The 23,188-nt window shown below is 37.3% G+C and overlaps 1 protein-coding gene across 1 annotated transcript in view; it reads right to left on the bottom strand.

Moving 5' to 3' along the window:
• Positions 1–4,011, bottom strand: part of LOC117790666 (acetylcholine receptor subunit alpha-like 1) — a 33,875-nt gene extending 29,864 nt beyond the window's left edge. Inside the window, exon 1 of the mRNA XM_034630170.1 lies at positions 3,820–4,011. Coding sequence (XP_034486061.1) covers positions 3,820–4,011 — 192 coding nt within the window. The remainder of the gene's footprint in view (positions 1–3,819) is intronic.
• Between the last annotated feature and the right edge of the window lie 19,177 nt (positions 4,012–23,188).

The raw sequence follows: 23,188 nt of genomic DNA, 5'->3' as shown, positions 1-23,188 counted from the left end.
ATCAATTTATTTAGCATGGAAAGGAATGAGACATAGTGAAGACGAAATGAAGAGCTGTTGATGCAATTAAAGTTAAGAGCAGCTAAACAAGCATAAAGTTTAAGCACCGTCGTGGTAAGCCGCGAAGTGGATTAAAAGTTGGCTTAACTACAAAACCACGCAGTGCCATTCCCAGCATTAGATGAAGTGGAATGACAAGATATTCACGTATCAAGCAGTTTATTCCAACAACTGCCTGAAGTTACATAATTTGTGAAGGAAATTTTGAACGCATAGATTAAACTGATAACATATGTCACATAACACGCATGATAAGACATTGCTTCGAGCTCGCATTCTGTTTAAGAACCATGGATTATACTGATAACATAAGTTACATATTACAACGAACTCAGTCTTTGGAAAACCATTTATCCTTTTTATTTCTTTAATTCGTTTAAAAGCACACAAAAAAGGAACAAGTAATTGATGTTACAGATTCTTTGCTCAGTAGTTACTGCAAACAATTCGAGCATATCATCAGCATTCAAAGTAAGTGCTCTAATTTGTGTCTTGACAGCACCTAGACTCAGTCTCCCCTTCAGTTGCTTCCCTCCTCATCACTCAGCATTATCTGGCGATCCATTTACATGTAGAGCTCATGTCAAGCTGCTTGCCAGTTGCTTTCATAATATTGCTTCCCTTTCATATTTATTTAGGTGGCAGACGGCAAACCAACTCATTAAGCGTAAATATGCTGGCGGCTGGCAATGGGAAAAAATTAGAAAACGATAAAATTGCGGAATAAATCACTTAAGCGTTGAAAAATGTAATTAACGACAAAATGATAATGATGCGACGTAAAGCATTTTCCGCCGAGACACGAATTGTGAGCAGAGGGAGAGAGAAAGAGAGAGGAAGAAGGAGAGATGAGGAAAGGAGCTACAGTCTTGGTAATATGGTGAGATACGCAGTGTTAATAGATTTTGCCAGCGGTTGGCACGCACACTACGTGTGTGCGTGTGTGCGTGTGTGAGTTGTGGATGGTTTTGCTGTCAGGACGACCTACTAATCACCCGCTCAGTGCGCTCTGCAGTCCACAGTCTACAGTCCCCAGTTGCCAGTTGCCAGTTGCCAGTTGGCAGCCAACGGTTGAGCGTCTAAGAGGTCATTAGGCGCGGGCGACGCGGAAAACCGGCAATAAAACGACAAAGCCCAAGACCAGGCACACAAAGACAGCGGCATAAGGAAGAGATAAAATAGCATCAGCAGCGGGAGAAGAAGCTGGAGGAAAGAGAGAACGTTGCGCGTATCCTTTATGCTTTATGTGCGGCATCCGTTGCAGCCACAACAGAAGCAGCAGCAGCAGCAGCAGCAATCTCTTAGCCAGTTCTCCCACTACCACTCACTACTTACTGGCCATGTCTGCCATGTCGGGTTCACACCTAAAGCCTGCCTAACTGGGTTTGTTGCCATATAATTGGTGTAGTTGTTATTGCTGTGTTGCGGTTGCTTGCTTATTCGCACTTAGAGCCACATCAACGGGAAAGGGAAGGGAAAGGGAAAGGGCAACGGGAATAGGAAGGACTGCCGGTTGCATTACCTCGAACAGGATGCAGGATATATAGTGTTTAAATTGCTTAAGCCAAAGCTTTAAGCATTACAAACTGCAACGGCATTTGCATTTTGTGCCTGGAGCACTGGGAACTCGTCTCTGGCTTGTTTACAATTTAAATCGAATTTCCTGTTTGCCGTAAAATAGAATTCTAAAAATGTTTTCTCTGCTGTGGATGAATAAGCATTGCTTGAAGTCCCATAGAAATTGAGACTCGAATATTTTTCTAGTGATAATGACTTATAATACTGTATACTGCTCTTTATCTTTGAAATTGCTCGAATTCGAATTAGTTTCTCAGTTTAACTTCCTCTCTCTCTCTCTCTTTTATCACTCAAGTGAGAAGATTCGATTTGAGACTCTATTGGCACATTGTTGCCTGTAACCTGGCAACCGATAATTAAAGGACAGAAATGTCCTTCATCCCATAGTTACCACTTATTGCCTCCTCACTTACAACTCATGTACTAATTCTGGCTGTTATTCACCTGACTGAGCGGTTGCTATGCAACTGCAACTAAAGCTACTTACTCGTACTTACACATGTTACCAAGGCTAACGCATAAGAGCTAAGCGAATGGAAAATATAAAATTAAAAATTCTACGATCAAATATAAAAGCCTCTGGTAGTGACCTATTCCTGGTTTCGGTCGCTCTCTGATTGCAATTTTCAATTCGAATCGAATACAAAAAAAAAGGCAGTGATTTCAGTTCATAGAATTTAAATGGAATTGAATGCCAATAAGCAGAGCAGGCAACACGTGCAATTCGACAACAATAACAGCAACAATATGAAGTATATGGCAAAGGGTAACTTACAACAATAACAACAACAACAACAACAACAAAAGGTGACCAGTGTGGACGAGTGCAATAAAAGAAATTCTGCGAATATTTCAAGCCAGTTACGAGTCAGGCACACAGGGCGTATGTGCAATATTACTGTGTGTAAATGCAACACGCCGACATACTCACACACACACGTACATATACTAAAGCAATTTCGTTATAAGCACCTTATGCCAGTTGCATAGTGCTTGGCTATCGCACAGTGTGGCAAAAAATTTCGTAAGAAAAAAATAATTAATTTTACTGGAAATCATATTGAAAGTTTCCAAGAATCCATACAACATTTTAAGCTGAGATAATCAAAATGACAGATTTTCTGAACACAAAGTGAAAGTTCTTCAAAATTAAATAGAAATTTGTTAAATAGAAAATAATTATTGATTGAGTTGACGCACTTTAAAGCTTAGATCTTTACTGGTAGGTTGTATGTGTCAAACTCAATGACTTTAAATGGAAAACTTTGCTAGAATATTCTTGAAAATTTGTTGTTCCGTAGAGAGGATATTGCATTTTGTGCAATCTAACCCAATGTGCGTCGGTATGACTTCTGGCTGCTCCTGACTGGTTGCCTGGTTGCCTGGCATGCCTTTTAGTGGTCTTGGTGCTTAGCGCGTGATTTATAGCAGCAAAAAAGGATTCGAAGCCAGCAGGAAGCATGAGGCAAAAATCAGTAGGGTGTTGTGCTGTGCACGGCTAGTGTGTATGGCCAAGAGCACGTAACTGTTAGCCGGTTTCCCCATTTCCGGTTGTCATGTGCATCCAAACCAACCAGAAGATTGCGGACTATTTGCTTGCTCCTGCTGTGCTTGACTCTTGCTCTGGCAATTGAAGTTTCATCATGGAGCACAATTTGGCCCAGGCAGCAGTTGGCTTCTCTGATATATTGCCCAATTGTTGTTGCTGCAGCTGCAATTGCATTTGCCGTTGCCGTTGCTATTGCAAAAGTTAATCAACAAAACAATAATCAGTCGATGTAATCGCAAAGTCGATTGATTTATTATGCAAACAGAGTTGACTCTCAAGTGCGACCGTTACAAAGGAACAATGAAAAAGGCAAAAGTGGAAAGGGAAAAGGAAAAACTGTCACAGACTTAGTTCGACCGGTTTTTAAGCACTTGGTAAACAGTTATTAATTACGCGGCTGACGCTTTACTCGGGCTTAAACAAATACCGTTGCCTCTACTTACCGGCGCTGTTGGCTTTGTAAATTAATCTGCTTTGATTGTCTTTTGAGTAGCAGTCAGGCGATTGAGTTGTCAAGGAAGTGACAGCACAAATTGATACCATCATTATTAACAACGCATTGTGTAGGCAAATACTTTTTTGCTTAATAAGATTAACATTAATTACAGATAAGTAGATCAACTTGTACTTACCACATCGATTAACTGTGAGAGCCGCAGACCCATTTTGACCGTCAGACGATCCGAGTTATTGCCAACGGGTCGTATGAGTCGATTGTAATTGCTCAGCAGATCGTCGTACAGACGCTTTGCATCTGGATTGGCCAGGCCGCCGGTGGCAAAGTGTAATGCTATGAATACAGCTGCAAATAGCACGCTACCCATCTTAGGCCAGGTCCAACCCTGCAAAATATAGAAATAGAGAAGGAGTTAGAGAAAGAGAGACCTTATAAATTATTTGGCATTGCACTTTGTGCAACATCTACATTTCGCAAGTGTTTATTTATTTAGATATTTATATAACTTATACTCTTCTCTGCTCTGGCATTTGTGGAAATGCTGCAAGTCATAAATTTTGCAAAAGTGTCAAAAGTATTTGAGCAGAAGACAGCGCCAAATGCGCATCGAGAGCTGCTTCGTTGCAGCCATAAACACCATTTAATCTTTGGCTCAAACACTCAAGACGTCCAAACAGTGCATGCATATGTGTGTGTATTTCTGTGTGCATTTGTGTGTGTGTGTGCGTGTCTTTGTCAGTAGATGTTTTAGCTAGTTTTGTTCTTTTACAGTTGGTTGCCCAACAGCATGCACTTTATGCCGCTTAACATTTTTGTTATTGTTCAGCACATAATCTCAACTCGAAAATTGCCCACTCTCTTCCACACAGAGAGACGTCTTTAGTCCCTGGCTTTGCTGCAAACTTTATATTATACTCATACCTACTAGCTGACAAGCCCAACTGCTGCAATTTGAGAGGCTACATTAAACACAAACAAGCAATTATGCTCATTTCTTTTATGCATTTCGACTACATGAAGTCCCTCTGTTTTCTTTTGCCAGTCTGTACAGTGTATACTGTACGGGCCAATTATCAAAAGTGCGCAACATTTCTGTTTTTGCTTTTGCCATGACAATTTTTGTGCATAAATGCTGAAATGTTGTTTCTTGAAAGTAATAATAATACTCGTAAATATTGTACCATACATATCACAAATTGTTAGCCTTGTTTGTTATTGATTCTGGTAATTGGCAAAAGAAACTCTGTGTGTGTGTGTATGTGTGCGTGTGGGCGTATTTATACGTTTGTTGTGTGTACAATCCATTTGAAAATTGACTAACTGTTAGCAATTATTATTATGTAATATGAAACTATTAACTAAACAGTTTTGTGGTTATATCAATTCAACTGTTATTTTCTTAAAAAGTCAAATTTATTTGATTGTTTTGAAGTCCAATAATTAAAAGAAATTCAACTATTGTTCTCTTTTAAATATATAACTTATTTGCTGATTTTGAAGTCAACAATTATAACAAATCCATAAAGATTTGGAAGTCACTGTAGACGGCAGTCCACAATATCGAAGAATCGTTATAGATGGCGAAAGGAAATTTATACAGGATAAACGAATAAGTTGAACCGATCAAATTAAGTTAGATACCTATCAAAATGTATTATACGACTATTGTTTACTGATTGAGTTACCACAGGTAAAAAAAAATTAAAAAACAAAAACTTTTTTGTTGTTAAATAAAATATAATCCATAAGAATTTTAACTTGGAATAATTAAGATGTGATAAGCTTTCGATTTATAGAATTCTGATGAGCCGAAGTTTCTTTAAATTTCTATGCTTTATTATAAAAATAAATTTTGTTTTGTTTTGAAATGTAAAACTAACAAGATGTTTTTTAATTATCATCATTTTCAATTATATGTATACATATTGGCATGTACACATGTCTGTGAGTCTGTGAATGTATATGTGGGGTACGTGTAAGGAAATTTTAAATGACGCTACTTCATTTCCATTCACACCAGTATAATCTAGATCAGACTAATCAAATTAATCAACACACTCTCTTCATGCTTAGGTGCGAAATTATTTATGCTAATTTTATGTAAATTGTTTGTAATGTGATGGCATTGATTTGACATTGTCGCTGTCGCTGCCTTTGCTGCTGAGACATTAAAAATGTACATTCAGCGATAAATCAAATCAAAATTGTCCGACCATCTTGTCTGCATAATTCAGCGTTTATGTCTGAACTGACACGTACACGTGTCAGTGACCGCAATAACAAAATAGCAACAAAATTCACACACACATTGATACCCACGGAGGCGCACACAAAATGAAGCCAAGCACACACACACCCATGCACTGTGCTATGTGTGAGAGAGTGAGAGAGAGAGAGAGAGAACTTGATTTCTGCAATAAAGAACAATCGAAATTGAATATCATTTGACAGCTATTTATGTGTCTTTTAGTTGGCAGATTGTTTCATTTTCATTCTCATTTCCACTGTCATTTCCATATAAGCACTTATATTTAGATTTATTTATTATTTATTTATTTTTCGGCATACAAATTTCATGCTTCGCACACACTCAATGTTTGTCAACGCTGCGTATGCGCAATATTATTTGCTGACGGTTTATTAATACTTTTATATACGATAGGCATTAATAATAAGTCAAAAGGGTTTGGTCAAGTAAACACAGATATTATATTTACATATGAATGGGGAAAATTTATTAAAGAAGCATATCCGACGATATAAAAATATAAATGTAGGAATGTCTAGACTGAAAACATGTTTAATTGATGATATGCGAGCTACAAAGAGAATCAAGGAGAGACCGACAGAAATATTAAAAGAGAAACAGTTGGAGCTCAAAAATTGGGGTAATGGGATTTAAAAATTGCAACCTTTTATGTCACAAAGTAAGTGCATTTATTTGCAGTAATCCTGCAGTAACATTGTACGTTTTATCTGCTTACAAAGTACATAAATGCATATATATAAATACAAGTGTATATATAATAAAATATCTATTACAGATAATTTTGTTGCGGCTTTCTTTACAATATTTCGGTTTATTAGCACTTTTAGTTGGTTTCGCCTGCATCAAATATATATAATATGAAACAAAACCGCACAGACAGCGCACAGCATTTGTTGTGCAATAAAAATAAAATCCGAAATAACAGACCAACATTGTGAAGTAGTTAGATACACACACAGATACACACAGACACACACATTATATATACTTGTATATTAAATGCAGTCGACATGCACAAAGGATACAATTTCAATCACTTCCCCGACTAAAAGTGGCAATAAAAACACTCGTAAAGCGAAACGTGAAATAGTTTCATTCTTTGAGGTTAACATGCTTTTTTTTGTTGGGTATTTTTATCTTAAAATTGTCTCTATACCCTGTAGTCACAGAAGTGGTAAAAATGTATATTAATAAAAGCATAAAAATACATAAACAGTTTAACCAACTTTTTTGACAGAAAAATTAAATTGGATGCGATAGTGTTTGATGCTAAACTTACTTATATTTTTCAATTTAATTGACTAACTTAATAATTTAAATTTTGCCCTGAAAAAATAAATGATTTCTGATTTAACCAAAGTTAAAAATGATATTTTATATGACTTACTACGAGTTTGCAAATAATACAAAGTCCATGCGAGCCTATGTCAACAATTACAGGATTCAATTCTCATGTCAGGAAAATAGAGAGAATGAAAATAGAAACCATTTTGTTAGCTGGTCATCAATTTGTTTTTAATGAGCTGTGTTCGTTATGTTATTTTTTCACTTTGTGCCAAAATGAATATGTCTTTCATCTTAGTAAATATTTGATGTCAATTTGGTCGAGAACTCTTCTGTCGCTGTTGTTGGTATTATTGCTGATTCATCTGCCTCAGTTTATTTGCAATTCTTAAGTGCAGTTAATTTTTTAGTAGGCTTCTTGACAGCCCGAACAACCATAACAAAACAAAAAAAAAAGATACAAAAATGTGGATAAAGCCGGAAATGACGTCGCTGGCTAGTCAACTTCCGGCTCTACATGTACTCCAGATTGTATGTATATATTTGAATGGGCCATGCAATTTTCCAGCTGAGCTCGTTTTTCATTTCCTTGTTGTTTGTTTTGCATGCGCAACCATGCTTTTTTCTCTCCCTCTTTCTGTTCCAATTCATACTCTTTTGGGCTGATATATTAACATGGCCGCGACGCCAGCTGCCATTTTGGGAATTTTTGTTTGTTTTACTTGTTCTTGTTGCCGAAGATTGCAATTGTAATTGCATTTCAGTCGACGTACGCTGGGTTTAATGCTTCGCACATGTGTCATAGTGTCTGTTTCAATTTGCACATCCTATTTGAACACAATTCAGCCTTCAATATGAAGTTAAGCACTTGTTTCGCACTTTTCTTTTTGAATTTTACGCTTTGCCGAACACATTTTAAAACTCACATTGTGGTTAGTCAATTTATGAGTATTTAGGTTAGTTAAAAAGAAATTTTAATTAGAAAATTCATTTCCATTGACGAGAAACGGGAGCTCAAGTTTTTGAATGAACTGCTTTTTTGTGTCGATGTCGAAAAACCTCAATTTAATTTTGGCACACCTATACGAGAAAATTAAATTATTTAATCTGCTTAAAGTTTAGTTTAAGTTCATTCCGTCAAGATATATGTTAGAAAATTGTGTCTTTTGAATGAAGTTATCTTTAAAATTCAAAATAGAGAAACATATCTACAAGTCGGAAATGAGTGTGGTTGGAAACTTCGGCTTTACTAAAATATATCTGCATATTTTAAATTTCTTTCTAGATTATAGTCATTGAAATTGTTTAGTTGTCAGTTGGGTATTAAGTTTATAGTTCACCCTCTTTAATCAAACCTGTCATATAATTGACCCATTATTATCCGGTCCAGCATCACAACCCAAATTATGCAAATATCCTGTAAGTCAAGGTTTCTCACCTATTTAAATGTTATATTTGAGCAAAAGTTTATGCTGCTCTTATTAATGACTGTTGGGCTCCTAAAATAAGATGAAGAATTTATTTGTAGGCAAATACTCGAAACATTTTCAGCGGGTTTATTTCGAGTGCATGGCCTGCGGCAAAGGAACACACATCATCGAGAGCCAGTTGTATAATGAAAACCACACATAGAAACACAAATACGTGTACATGTCGTGGGCATGTGGTGGTGTCCAGGGGGGAAACCTAGAGAAAGGCTAAAATACCAGCCTGGCTTTTTATGCTAAAGTAAAAGCAGAAATTTTGTTATTTGAACTTTGTGCTCGGTCGGTCCATGGCCCGCTTTGGTAGGTAGCTTGTTAAACATTCTTTGGGGTTTTTATTTTTCAGCGCTACCTGTGCTGCTGCTGCTTTTCTCTGCCAAAGGAAAACTTCAACTTGAAACATGCAAATTTGCATATGATAAGCAAATAAGCAGCCATGTTTTTCGTGTTGCTGCTGTTGTTGCTGCTGTTGTTGCTGCGGGCAGGTAACTGGCAAAAGTTTTATTAGATTCTTAGTTCGAAGAGCTGACGTGGCGAGATGGAGATGGAGGATATGGGCAATGGAAAATGGGAGAAAACGCGCTCCTGTGGCTTGGCTGAGGTTATGAAAATGCTTGCGCTCAAAAGCGAATGTCAAAAAGTATGCGAAACATTTGAAATTATTTTTGCATAAATAAAGGCAAAACTTTGCCAGTCTCACGTGAGCGTGTCTGTCCGTATGCGTCTCTCTGAATGGTGAAAAGGGTTCACAAATGAGCCGAAACATCAAAATATTAGCCGAGCACGAACGCGAATTAAATTACATGAGAATTGGGCAACAGCAGCAACGGGAAATTATGGCCAATGGCATAGAAAAGCCGCTTAGAGACGACGCCTTCAACGCCCAGCCACTTAACAAGCGCAAATGATGTGTAAATATGCGAAAAGTGCATTGCATTACATGCTTGCCTCACAACGCGGCGTATGCGCAATATTTAATTTCAAAGTGCTTCGATATTTCAGCAACAGAAACTGCACACACCGCGCAGACAACGATGACAATGGCTAATATTTCGAGGACACAGACGCTGTTTTGTTATATAATATGTAACTAACGGGGCTGTGACTCTACTATGTGGATGTCAGGTGCCTGAAACTTTTGTTTTAAATAAAATATAAGCATTTATTGCCTGCTGCACTCAGTGGGCCTTTTAGGATGCCATTAGGTTAGTGAAGTGGAGCCGAAGACAGAAGTAACTAAGTTGCACTAAGTGCTTTGAAAAAGGGCTGCAATTTTAGAAATTTACTGTATAGACTTAAAATATACTTTGAGTTAATTAATTACACGTACAGAATATGACAACAAATTCAACAATTGAAATACAGATTATATTTATATACTTGTGGAGAGGATTTGTTTCCTTAGTCAGCTCTCGTCATTGAAGGATCAAATAATGATTCTTAAGTTCTGACTATTCCACTTGAATGCACTTTCTGTGTGGTTAATTTGTTTGCAAGCTGCACTCGAATTCAAGCCAAGCAAAGCCAATGACAGCGACTACTGCTAGGGGAAACTATCACAAAATACAGAATATCAGTTACTGTGTGTGAGAATTACCCTCAAGCCAAAGCTCAAATGCTCCGGCACTTAAACCAATTGAGCTTTAAACGCTGACATAGTAACTTGTAGCCAAGACAGCGAATACATCTCGACAGCAGACGCCACAGGGGATCCACAATACAATTGATATCAATGTGGATATGAGTGTGTGTCTGTGAATAGAAGTTGCATTTGGATTGGGGAAACGCATCTCACTTATGGCCCGCTGCACAAGTGAATGCAATGCATTTGTGCAGCTGTTGTGCTGCTTTTGGGGAAATTGAAATCAGTTGACATTTGTATTATGCTGTTTACTTATCAATGAACATTCAAAATGCCAAACTGTTGCTCCACACAAAAGCCCAATTGTCAGTTTGTGGCAGGTGGACGCAGACATAACTATGCGGTATTTTTGTTGGACCAACGGCTTTATGGAAAAACTTTCTCCGATCAGCGCTCGACAACAGCCCCTTAGCGCCTTTATATGGCCGTAAAAAAGTTCCATACAGCCCCCGCAGGCTGTGCCAAGTAAATTATGTTTATGCAGTGACATTTACATAAGATACGCCAAAAGAGCAGACATTATAAATAGTAGACTCTCAGGTGCCTAAAGCTTGGGGTATACATCAAAGTTAGTGTCACTTCAAATCTCGAATAAATTAAATAGCTGGAGGTGAAATGCCGACAAACTAATGCTACTGTTCACTTCAAAATTTTCCTATTATGCCCATTGATAATAAGGGGCAGAAAAACTTCTTTTTTTTTGTACAAAATAAGTTATATTTTTATCAGAATTCAAATTGCTCTATATTAAATTCAGATTCCGACACCATTCAGTCTCTGGTTGTCAGTATGTTTTGGGTTGCTAAAATGCTTTATATACGGAACAAAATACGTAGCATACTTTTTTGGGGCTGCCAGCAAAGTTGATGCATCTCAGTTTTATATATATACATATTTTTTTTTTTGGTATACTTTTTCGCTGGTCCAAAAAATGCGCTGGCTGAAGAATTTTGAGACTTGCGGCTATGAATCAGCATGCCAAAAAGCAAATAGAGAAGCAAAACGCCAACCACGCCCCAAAAACCATGACTGAAAATATGTAGGTTGCCAGGCCGTAGCCCCCAATACTATTCCCCTGTTACGCCCACTCCCCCCTGGCATCCAAAAGTAACGCCCACATTGGCGTTTGGTACTGTGCTATCCGTGAACTAGTTTTGAGCTCTCTTTAAATTATCTTTTGATGCAAAAGGCAGAGGCAGGCGGATGAAAAGAGCGCGTCTTGTTGGGCCTGGGCATAAAACGAATTGCCGCAGGTGTCAAAAAATACACAGACAAAGTCAATTTGCGCTAGTAGACGATAGAGGGTGGAAAGGGAGGTGGAGACAGGCAGGGGTAGGGAGAGAGGAGCCTGAGGAGTATGCTAGCGTGTGCTGCTCATTACGCGGCGCCTTTGATGTGCAGCAAGCCGACAAAAGTGCCAGCAGCAACAACATTACAAGCGCTAAGTGCCCCTGCGTTTGCTGATTATAATCATGATGATATGCATACACACACAAGCTCACATGCCCACTATAGCCAGGCATATATATGTAGTAAATAGCTGTGAGGTTAGCTGGAAGTTGGAAGCTAACAATGAAAGAAACCGCACAAGTGTCTGACACCGCTTTGATGTTGCGCTTGTATCTCGATTGTTGCAAAACCACGGCACCATCAACAACAACAACAACATTAACAAGAATGTGACTCGATTCCATACAATCCAATTTAAACAGCGCATCTAACGAAACTCTAAGGTAGACAGCAAGTTGCTTTTGCTTTTCTTAATGGATACAAATGCTGCACTAACTGCATGAGACAAACACAGCGAGGGAGAACACGAGAAGGGGGCAAAAGGAGAGGGAAGGCAACATTATGAGCAGCTCGACACACCATAAAATCAACAAACATCATTTTACAGCCACCTTTAGTAGGAGCAACTTCAACATCGAGAGGGAGAGGGAGAGGGAAAGGGAGGGAGAGAAGTTGACACTGCAACTTGCGTTGTTGTCTGACAAATTTGCCAACATCAGACCCGTCATATTTGCACATGTCAGAGACGATGTCGCCTCCTACTCGATGACTGTACTTAAATCTAATTCACTAGAGAAATGCAACCAAGAAATGCACATAAACATAAAAGTTATTGCCACATCGCTTGCACTTTGCTTAACGAGCAGCAAAAGGTTGCCGCCAGGTTCAACGTTGAGGGGAGATCTGATATGGCCAAATACAAGTAGTGTGGCCATAATGCTCTAGCTCTAGCTACCGCAATTGCCACTTGGTTATACTTACTATTTGTAAATGGCAATGAAATGAATGTGCAATTTAATGCAAGTACTCATTATGTTTCTCCCGATTAAAGCACAGAATAAAAACGAGCAAGATACACTTCTTGGTCATATTTATATATGTTTCAAAATTTTTTAAGAAAATATAAATGCAAAGGTAAAAACAAACAAACAAATTATGCATGCTCCTAAAATGTAATAAATTGAATGTTTATACCCTGGTAAAAAATATGTTTTGTACATATCTTCTGAGTCACAAAAAACGACGCCATGAACTTACTATAAATTGTAAAAAAATAGTAATTTTTGATACATTTAAGTTATTAAATAAATTCATTTTAAATATATTTTAGGCCAAACAGTTAAATATAAAATATAATTTAACAGAACCTAATGAAATTTTGTGATCAAGTTTCTTAAAAAATATTTTTGAAACATTGAAAAGTAAACAAAGTTGGTTTCAAGAACTCCAGAAATTTTTATTACGTTGCATTTGGCTCTTTAGAGATTTATAAAGAAACCTTCTACAGACTGATCACTAATATGGAATTTCGAGTACATAAGAATTGTAAGTATATTTATTTTTCGTCTACCAGGTTCAATTCAAACAAGTCTCATGGTCTGGATGCAACTTGTCGCAAATATGTAGTTAAGGGTATCTCATAGCTAGGTACATAGTATCTTATAGTCATTTATTATTTTCAGCAGTATTTTAGCATGTTACTTGAGTATGTTTTGAAAATGATTTTTAAAAATTTGAATAGCTCTGAATTACTTTCATGTTGCGCACAATCATTGGAAATTGATGGTAATGTGAAAAGAAGGTATCGCTGAGTCAGCTTCAACTCGACTTTAATGTATGCTATCTTGTCGATACTTTTGCAGCTACAAGTGTTGCTCGGAAGGCTGTCAAAAATCAAATTGATGGTCCCAGTTGAACTGGAGCAGCATAAAGCAGAGCAGAGCTAGACAGTCGTTGAAAAGGCTTTTTGCCTGATTTTGATAGATAGACAAACTTACAGAAAAAAAAATTGAGAAACAATGGCCCTAGGCAGAAATTGGCAACTGGCTGCTAGGAAGTTACAGCAAATCATATATATTTCAGAGGTGTATATAGAATACATAGGTACGTGTGTGAGTCTACATTAATCAAATTGCCATAACCCAGGAGTTCCCAGTACTGTCAGAGATTTCAACACAAATAATTGGCCAGACTCATATGTGGGATGCCCTGTTTGCCACGTGCTGCAATTTGTGACCTCTTGATGTACCCAAAGATTTATGAGTTAATTAATGTTGCACATAAGAAAGGGCTCCACAACGAATAGACTCCCTTTCTATCTCTCTCTCTCTCTCTCTCTCTCTATCTTTTTTGCCCTGTCTCGCTCTCGATTGCTCCACTTGGCAATGCGCCCATTGTTGATTATGATTAATGTTGTCTTGTGTGCACCGGAAACGGAAATGAAATTGTAGCAATTGCAACCACTTCCCCATTTGCTTTAAAATTCAATTTCACTATGCTTCAATTTCTGTTGTGCTTCATCAATTTCGCTTTTATGTAACAAACTGCGACAATTTGGCGATTATTAAATGGGGTCAAATTGCAGCTTGTAGAGCACTTGACAGCGTCCCAGTCAAGTGTGTAAGTCTGAGTATGTGTGTGTGTGTGTGTGTGTGTGTGTGTGTTTGGTTCGACTGCGGTTTCAACTTGCCGCAGGCTGCATTTGCTGCTGCCTCGAACGTGGCATGGTGGTCGTAACTCGTTCATAGCTCATAAACGGTGCTAATATTGAGTGTCGATTTTCACTTCACATTTTTCTGCCATACGGCTAGGACATTGCACCGCCATGCCAGCTTGTTCTGTCTATAGATGTGTATGTGCATTGCTGTGTGTATTTGTATGTGTATGTGTATATCTGTGTGTGTACTTGAACAATGCAGCTGTTGTCTTGTCGACTGCGACCCGCTTTTTGTACAGTTCAGCCGCTGATGACAACGACAACGACAACTACAACGAGGACAGCAAGAAGCAACACCAACGACGACACCATCAACATTACCTTCGTCTTCATCGTCGTCGACGGCAGCAGCTGCTTCATTACGGAAGCCGAGTATCCTGTTAATAGTTTAACATAAACTGTGGTAAAAAGTGCACTCCGTTTGCCGGTACTTTATTGATTATCGCTGTCACTGGCGCTGTGCAAGACACTTAGCACTAAACTGCATTTACTGTTGGCAACCCTGCCAGCGGAAGTTGACACACTTGCAAAATGGCTGCGGGGTCGATATAGCTGTTCAATGGCATAGAAAATATTCATGACAAGCCGCTGCCAAAGCAATTCATAAAAATTCACTCTGTTGTGTTAAATTGAATGTACATAGCACTTATATATAATATAATGAATTTGTTTCACTTAATGTTCAGACAAGCCATGAGCACTTTTAAGAATTCTATCATGTACATGATCTAATAAATTATAAAGAAAAGCTGAACTAAACAAAAGTAGAGATTGATATAAAACTCATTTGCATTTTTTTTTATTCATCCGGTGCTCTAGAAAAAAATATTTGGATATTTTAGTATTATTATATTACAAAAATGTATATTTTATTTTAGCCTCCCGGCAACTACACAGCTACCGCATCTATGGCCACAATATTAAATTCTCTTTCATTACTACAGTATCCTTTAGCCGTCTCAGGTTTCATTCAATTTTATGCTTGTTTTAAAGTCAGCTATTTTTTTTTTTTGCTATTTTGCCAATGTTAGTTTCGAATGAGCTTAGCTAAGTTTTATTTTTTTTTTTTTGGGCAAACTAAATAATAATTTATTATTCAAATCTAAATTTCTTGTTCAAAAAGCAAATCCTATCCATTTAAGTCATACGTTGCTAAAGGACAAATATAAAATTTGTAATTATTTTCTGTAAAAACAAATATTTTTAGTAAAAAAAAATGCAAAAATTTCTTCCGTAGAATAAATTGTGTTTTAGAAAAAAAAACGAGTGAAACTATTTAATAAATCAAAGTTTTCAACATATTTGACATGCTTAGTTATAGTTTATACGAGTATGTGATAAAAAGACTGTGTGTGAGTGATAAGACTTCACACACACATAGACAAATTCAAAAATTGAAAGGTCAATGCGTTGAATTCTTATCGAGAACAGCCAGTAAAGTTTTTGTGCCATGTGTCTTGGACACGGCAAAAGAGGTCATAAATTTAAATCAACTGACATGACAGGCTCAGAAGCGATTGCAAAATTATCTATTGACCAAACTGGGCAGCAGCTGCTCAGCACAGAACTTGGACGGACAGACAGACAGTCAGACAGACAATGGTTGGGTTTAAAGAGTTTCAAGAACAATGTTATTCTCAAGAGAAAATTTCTGAATTATGCGCCGTGAATAGTACGCGATTAATCTAATTAGGTATGGAGTCTTTTTTGATATTGATTGATGTTATTATTTTATAATTGCTGGAAAACAAAAAACATATTTTGTCGATCCCACTTCATTATGTTTCAATTAGCGCACCTGGGATATCAATAGGCGAGCAGTTTATTTGATTAATGCTTTTGCATTGATGTAGTCTGCATCGGTCATGGCATATTTTATGATGCTTACAGAGTACGTTGTAATCAATAATTGAATCAATGACAGCTAATTAATCCCTTAGTACAAGTAAGACCGTACACACATTGAAACACACAATATACCACATATGCATGTATGTGTGAGCGAAAGTGTTTGTGTTTGTGTTTGCGCACGTCCTTGCGGCATTTTAAATGAATTTTTATTTGCTATGAAAGGGCAAAAGAGCGAAATAAATTAAAAATGCATTAGCATTTAAGTGACATGACGTTGCAACATGAACGCAAATTCTTTTCAACAGAATGAGAGACAGAAAGAGAGAGAGAAAGAGAGAGAGAGAGAGAGACAAAAAGAGTTGCCGAGAGTAAAAACTTTAATTCCCTTCTCTTTCTCTTCCTTTTACCCCTCGTGCTATTCGCAACAATTGCAATTATAACCTTCCAACACAGACCAAATTTATTTGCTGTGTTATTTCAGTGCACAGCTGTTAAAACATACATATAAAAATTCCCACATACAAACTATATATGTATAAGCATTTGCATAAGCTTGGTGGCGCTTTCTTCATTTCTCCTTTATCCACATGAGCACAATAACAATTAAATACAACTGGACTCCTGAAATCTTACATAATCCATAACACAGAATCCAACAAAAACTCAGAAGTTTCTATGCTCTTGCAGCTGCTTTTATTCAGCGATAAGTATAGAATAAGTTTAAGAGTTCGTGAATATGAGAACATGAAATGGTATGCGTGCAGCTATATTTCAATATAACTGACAAACGATTAGATTCGAGCACAGCATGTTTTCTCTAAGTAAATTGTATTAAGTGGGATTTATATAATTTTCAACCTTAATTGTCTAAAGTAGAATTTCATGCATGAATTTGATAAAAATAGTTTTTCTTAAATTGGCGTGAGCGACGACTAAGCGGAAATTCCTTTTGGCATTTTCCACACTCAAATGAACAATTGCACAGAGTCCCGCTGTTACCAACATTGCACTTATTTGCGAGTTATTTATTGCTGCTGTGTGCTGATTGGGGTCCGGTCTCTTATGTAATCACATATCACATTTAGCTTGGCTCAGCAAGTTCTGCATAAAATGAAAGGCAATGCTCAACTTGACTCAACTCAACTGTTTCCTTGGCCCCATGGCCAAGTGACTTATGCATTGTCATGCATGAATTATTCAAATACTCAAACACTCACAGCTCCAAGCAGATGAATGTTCGTACATCTGTGCATCGCAATGCGCCCCGAGCTCAAAAAATGCATGCAACCAAAACCGAAAATCAAATACGAGCTGTATTTGAGTATAAACTGCAGTCTGCAGTCACTTGAATGCGAATTGGATTGATTTGGGTTTAAATGCAGCCACACATCTAAGCGGATTCAATTGCCAAAGAGACTGCAACTCACAGTGCTACAAATAAGTCTACACTCGCATCTTTAATTTGTCAATATCAATATAGAAGTTGCATATGAAATTTATACAAAACAAAAATATTAAGTATACGCATCGATGGAATCTCGATTTGCATTCAAATCCTTAAGCAAATTGTAAACAAACAAACACAAAATCGTTGAAAATAAGCACATACATACAATGACAACAAACAGAACATACCCAATTAAACACACACACACACACGCACAACAACAATCACGATATCGTTTACGCAAATAACTGCAAAATTGAAATGGAATAGAACTGTGAGACAAACTCATTGAAATGGGCACAAAAACTGAATTATCCGACAAGTTAATCGAAATGCAACTGCAACTTGTGGCATGTGGAGCAATTGTGGTGATTTTTAAATAGATTTCTAACGACTATTTGCCCAGCTTAATAGCTAAGCAGCGACGGCAGCACATATTTCGATTATTATATGCAAATCTCATGCATTGTCAATCAACTCCGTCGCAGTCGCGTCTCCATTTCCATCTCCATCACAGTCGCAGTTGCCAGTTGGCAATGCAATTGTCAATTTTCAATTTAAATTTTCCATTCTATGCAAAGCAGCCAACAAATGATGCTGCTCGTTTTTAGCGAGTAACAGTATCTGTCAGACAGAGAGAGAAAGAAGGGGACAAAAGCGAGTGGAAGTGGATGTGGGGTAAATGAAATGCCTGCAATGTATGTATGCCAACTATTGACACAAGATTCGATGTCGGCGGAGAGACAAAGCACTTGAGCAAATACAAGAACCAGTCGAGCCAGAGACAATGTCAGCCTCAGACTCAGACTCAGACAGCTTAATGCTCGAATGTGGCATGAATAGCATTGCAGCTTAGTGTGTTCTGCAAAGTAAATACGCCTGCAGGAATTTCGTAAAATAACTCTTAATATAATACTGTTGAGAATGAAGAGTTCAAGTCTTGACTTTCACTATTTAATTCATTAAAACGCATTGTTTGATTGGAGATATTATAACGAATGCGAAATCTGAAAAATCTTGCATTATTGTATTTCTATTAATTTAAACAGACAGCAAATTGAGGCGTTTATGAATTGTGGAACACTTGCAATAACAATTGTATCTGCCGATGATAATAATGATGACGCCATTAGTTTACTTGCGTTAATAGTATTGAACGAGCTCAAAATCAAAGCACATCCTGCCATCCTGCCATCCTGTCACCATCTCCTTTCCTTTGTTCCTTTGTCAACCACTCTGCTCTGCGCATAATCTTTGAGTGCGTAGGTTGGGGCAAGTGCATTCAATTACTTGATGTGTGTCTTTCTCTATACGTGTATGTTCGAGTACTCGTATACGTAGTTGCAGTTACAAAGTGTCTATATCTGGTTCAATACAACTATGTATGTGTGTGTGGGTCTTCTTAATGCAATTGCCATTTTGTTGCAGTGCTAAAAGATTGAGTAGCGCATCAAATTGATGGATAAAATGGCAATCATTCTATGCACTTGCTGTCGAGATTGTTTATCTAGTGTGAGTGGTGGTGGGGCGGAGGTGAAGTAGCAAGTAAAGGTGTCTCAACTGTCACAATCCAAGTACTATAAATATTTTGCTAGCAATATAAATAAATACCCCCAAGAAAGCTCCTGTAACCGTAGAAGATTCTAAAATGATGCGAAATTACGTGTATTTCTTGTCTGTCCCCTGTGGAAATTTATGCATTGCAGCATTTCCGTTGACGCCTGCCTGCTAGCCGCATGGCTGGGCATTATTTACCCGTTGCCGTAATGAAATATCATCTGGTCGTAGTTATTTCAATCCAAGGTAGTAAATTAACACACAGAACTTACCAGAGCCAAGATAAGCAACCCATATTTAAATATATGCATAACTCACCTGCAACGATATAAATAATACAATTTTATTAGAAATATCTTTTTTTTTAAATCATAATGATTTATGAAATAAAACAAAACTCCACGTTGGCATCGCAATGGAAATGGTTTTAATAATAGTAATAAAATCAAAAATGAATTTAAGCATAGCATTAATACTACTTAGTTTTATTTTATTATGAGCCCTGAAATAGTATTGTATTAGTGTTGTTGACTTATATAACTTTGTTAATATTATTGAGTCACACATTTTATAATTCTTATACAAAAAATTGCATTAAAGTCAGCAGTACTTTTCGACCTGGTTATAATGCTTTTCACTTCGTTTTGCGAAACGGAGTAGAAATTGTGCAATGACGTTGATGCGGAAATGAACCTGGCCAGGGAAAACCAACATTTGCCGCTTTGCAAAAACCTGCTAGAAACTGCAGGCACACAAAACATGACCTCCGTCTCCCTTAAACTCTTACCAATCCTGTCACCGTTTGAGCAAAAAAATTACGAAACTTTCACGTGCACGGGTAAATGTGTGTGTGTGTGTGTGTTGTTTTTGTGTGTACGTAGAGCTAACCGCATGTTGTTCTATTATCAGGACATAAAAATGTTTGCTCGCTGACTGGCAAACTGCACTTGACCAAAAACTGAGCCCGAATTAGCTACGACGACGACGATGCAGACAGCCGGAAAGTCGTGGCAAGCAAAAGCAGACAGAAAAGTGTACAGCTACTCCTTCCCCTGTCCACGAGATTTCCACTTACCCTGTCAGTAATTTATACCCCCTTTGGACTGTTGCTTCCAGTCATAAACTCTAACAATACAATTTCTCTCTTGTTGTGTGCGACTTTTTATTTTTGACATTGAGTTTTTGTTGATGTTGCTGCTATTTTTAGGGGGCGACTGTTAATAATGTGTACTGTGTTCTGCTTTTTGTTGTCACTGTCGCCGTTGCCGTTGCCGTTGCCGTCCCTGTCCGTGTCCGTGTCCGTGTCCCTGTCGGTGTCGGTGTCCCTGCGCCTGTCGCAGCTGCAAAGGTCCACATTTTTGATATAACAGATAAGCCCCGCATAAAATATTTTATTAGCCACAGTCCTGCTGCACTCTACTAAATGTATGTGAAGCTAAGTGTGTGTGTGTGTGTTTGGCAAGTGTAAGTCGTGGTGTGAGTCGACCCAAGCATAATGTTTATAATGATGATGACGGCGCCAGCAGCGCCTAAAAGCAAAAACCTGCCGCGCAACTCATCCACTTGAGTTTTAACAGAACATCTGACAGTCGTATGAAAGCGAGTTATTATTTACTTTTTTTCAACTCAACAACGAGTTTAATATTCAATATTTTAATTGTTGTTTGAGTAATTTAAAGTTCATATTCTTATTATCATTTAATGCTCACCAAAACTCCATTTATTTTATCGAAACCACTTAAAGAAAATATCGATATCGTGCAGTCGATAAATTCACATACAGTATGTCAATTAACTGCTTCGCCAAATTAAAATATTTTTTTTATTTAAAATTAGTTAAACCGAATGAATCTTGAGTAATATTTTTTTATATTGCAAGCAAATATCATAAATTAAGAAAATTTTCTGAATATTTCAATTTATCAAAAGAGTTACTTGACTAACTGTATTGAAGTGCTTATTAAACGGAGTTCTGACAAAATTTTTATATCACACGCAGTGAACTTCTTTCTAATATACCTCTAAATAATATTTTAACGGAATTTATAAGATAGAAAACTTCAGCAGAAGTAAGATTAATTATTTGGTGTATATATTATTTTAAATGTATGATAACGATTGTGCTATCGATAAGTTAGTTTACGAAAATTATCAATGGTGAATAAAAGAAAGAGAACATATAGTGTTACATATAAGTTAAGAAGAAATAAAAATAAATTATAAATAATTTAAAATATATCTACAGTGGCAACCGCAGCGCGCATTATCAATTCTACAGCCAGAAATTTAGTACTCTTCCAGTGCAAAAAATGAGAAAGATTTGATATAAGAGTGTTCAAGTTTCATGGTATTCTTCTCCTTTGTGGTTTGTTATTCTTAGTTTTTTGTTTTACGAAAATGAAAATTAATGAATGTGAGCAAATGCTTTTGGCAGTGCGCCAAGCAAAGGCAACATACCGAAGACAGTAAATTAAATGTCATATGTCAAGTTCTGTGTGCGAGTGTGTGAAAGTATGGGTGTGCTCTTGCTTATGTGTGTGTGTGTACGTAGCTTTTTTCGCATTGTTTTATTTCATTTCCAACTGCTGTTTGTCTTTGCCGTGGCTCGCAAGTTAATTCCGTTGCTGGCAGCTGCGACTCGTCCGGGTGCCGTCTTGCCCTTTCTTCCACCCTCCGCCCTCCACCCTCTTCCGGCTACCCTTATGCGCATATGGCAGTCTGGCTCCGGTTAGACTCTAATGCGCTCCTGATGTATTTTAAATTTAATTTACATTCTTATGTCAAGCAATCTATACACATTCTATTTTTCGCTGCCTTATATTTTAAGCGTGCGTTTAATTTCATTGCGCATACGCCACGTTGTCAGTGCATGCAATTGGATTAAGCGTAATAAAAATAATGATAAAAGAATTAAAATGTAACATGTAAAAACCTAGCTAAAAGCTTTAGTCTGAGCACGTTAATTTCATTTGGCGTTCATTTTTCATCTCTTACGTGTGTCAACTGCATTTGCGTTCACTTTTAGCGTCAAATTATTTAATGGCTTGTGTCAAAGGCAATAAATGTCGGTAGCTTTTTTGTTGTCTACCTGCCACTTAGATGAGCACTTTAAGGATTGCGGCTATAGAGTGTGCACAAAAACGCTTTTAATGCTTTTAATGCGCTTAATAGTTCGCGCATCATTAAATCTGATTGCATAAAAAGCCATCGCACCACCTCACACCTACTCGCACCACAGCGCACCGCAACACATGGGCACGAAATATTCGTTCACCCTTTTTTTGTTATTATTTTTTTTTTTTTTTAACAAGTTTTCAACATTTGCTGAGCTTAATTGCAAATCGACATGGCGGCTTTTGGCTCGAACTGCTAATTGCCCACTCGAAGGGCAGCCAAGGCCCTAAAGAGCACCCACAATTTGGTCTATCTGTGTAAATTCGATGGTAGTTGTCGGCTTATAAGTGCAATGCACTTAACTTTGATTAAATTTAACTCATTTCAAATGTGTTTCAAAACTTGGAAATACCTTAAAATGATCCTTAGCTGCAGCTATTATTGAAACAGAAAGACGATGTTTTCTTTTAAAACTAACTTAAAAATTAGTGGCCAACTTCTTTTTATTATGAGTTGTTTTCAATGTGGGAAATTGAGTCTTAGAATTCTACTGGACCATCGAGAACTTTAAGCAATTTCTACAGAAACGAAAGGTAATTAAAATAAATATTGTAAACAGAGCGAAAGCTTCACAATTGTTTTCTTTCTTACTTATCTTTTTATATGCCTTTCCTAACAGTTAGTTAAAGGCAAACCGACTTTACAAGAGCCCTTTCACTTTTATCTCTAGTTGAATTTACAACTCTATCGATGAATGAATCGGATTGTACATAAATAACATGACATTTACGCCCTTTTGTTCGCAATAAATGCACAAGTATATTTTTTTATAAAGTTAAAGTGAGGACAGAAGCTTTAGAATATCACCTCTTGTATTACCACCTTGACTG

Source organism: Drosophila innubila (genome assembly GCF_004354385.1).
Source record: "Drosophila innubila isolate TH190305 chromosome 3R unlocalized genomic scaffold, UK_Dinn_1.0 2_E_3R, whole genome shotgun sequence".
NCBI classification, from domain to species: domain Eukaryota; kingdom Metazoa; phylum Arthropoda; class Insecta; order Diptera; family Drosophilidae; genus Drosophila; species Drosophila innubila.
Note: the sequence above shows the minus strand (reverse complement) of the source record. Positions and strands in the feature narration are given on the sequence as shown.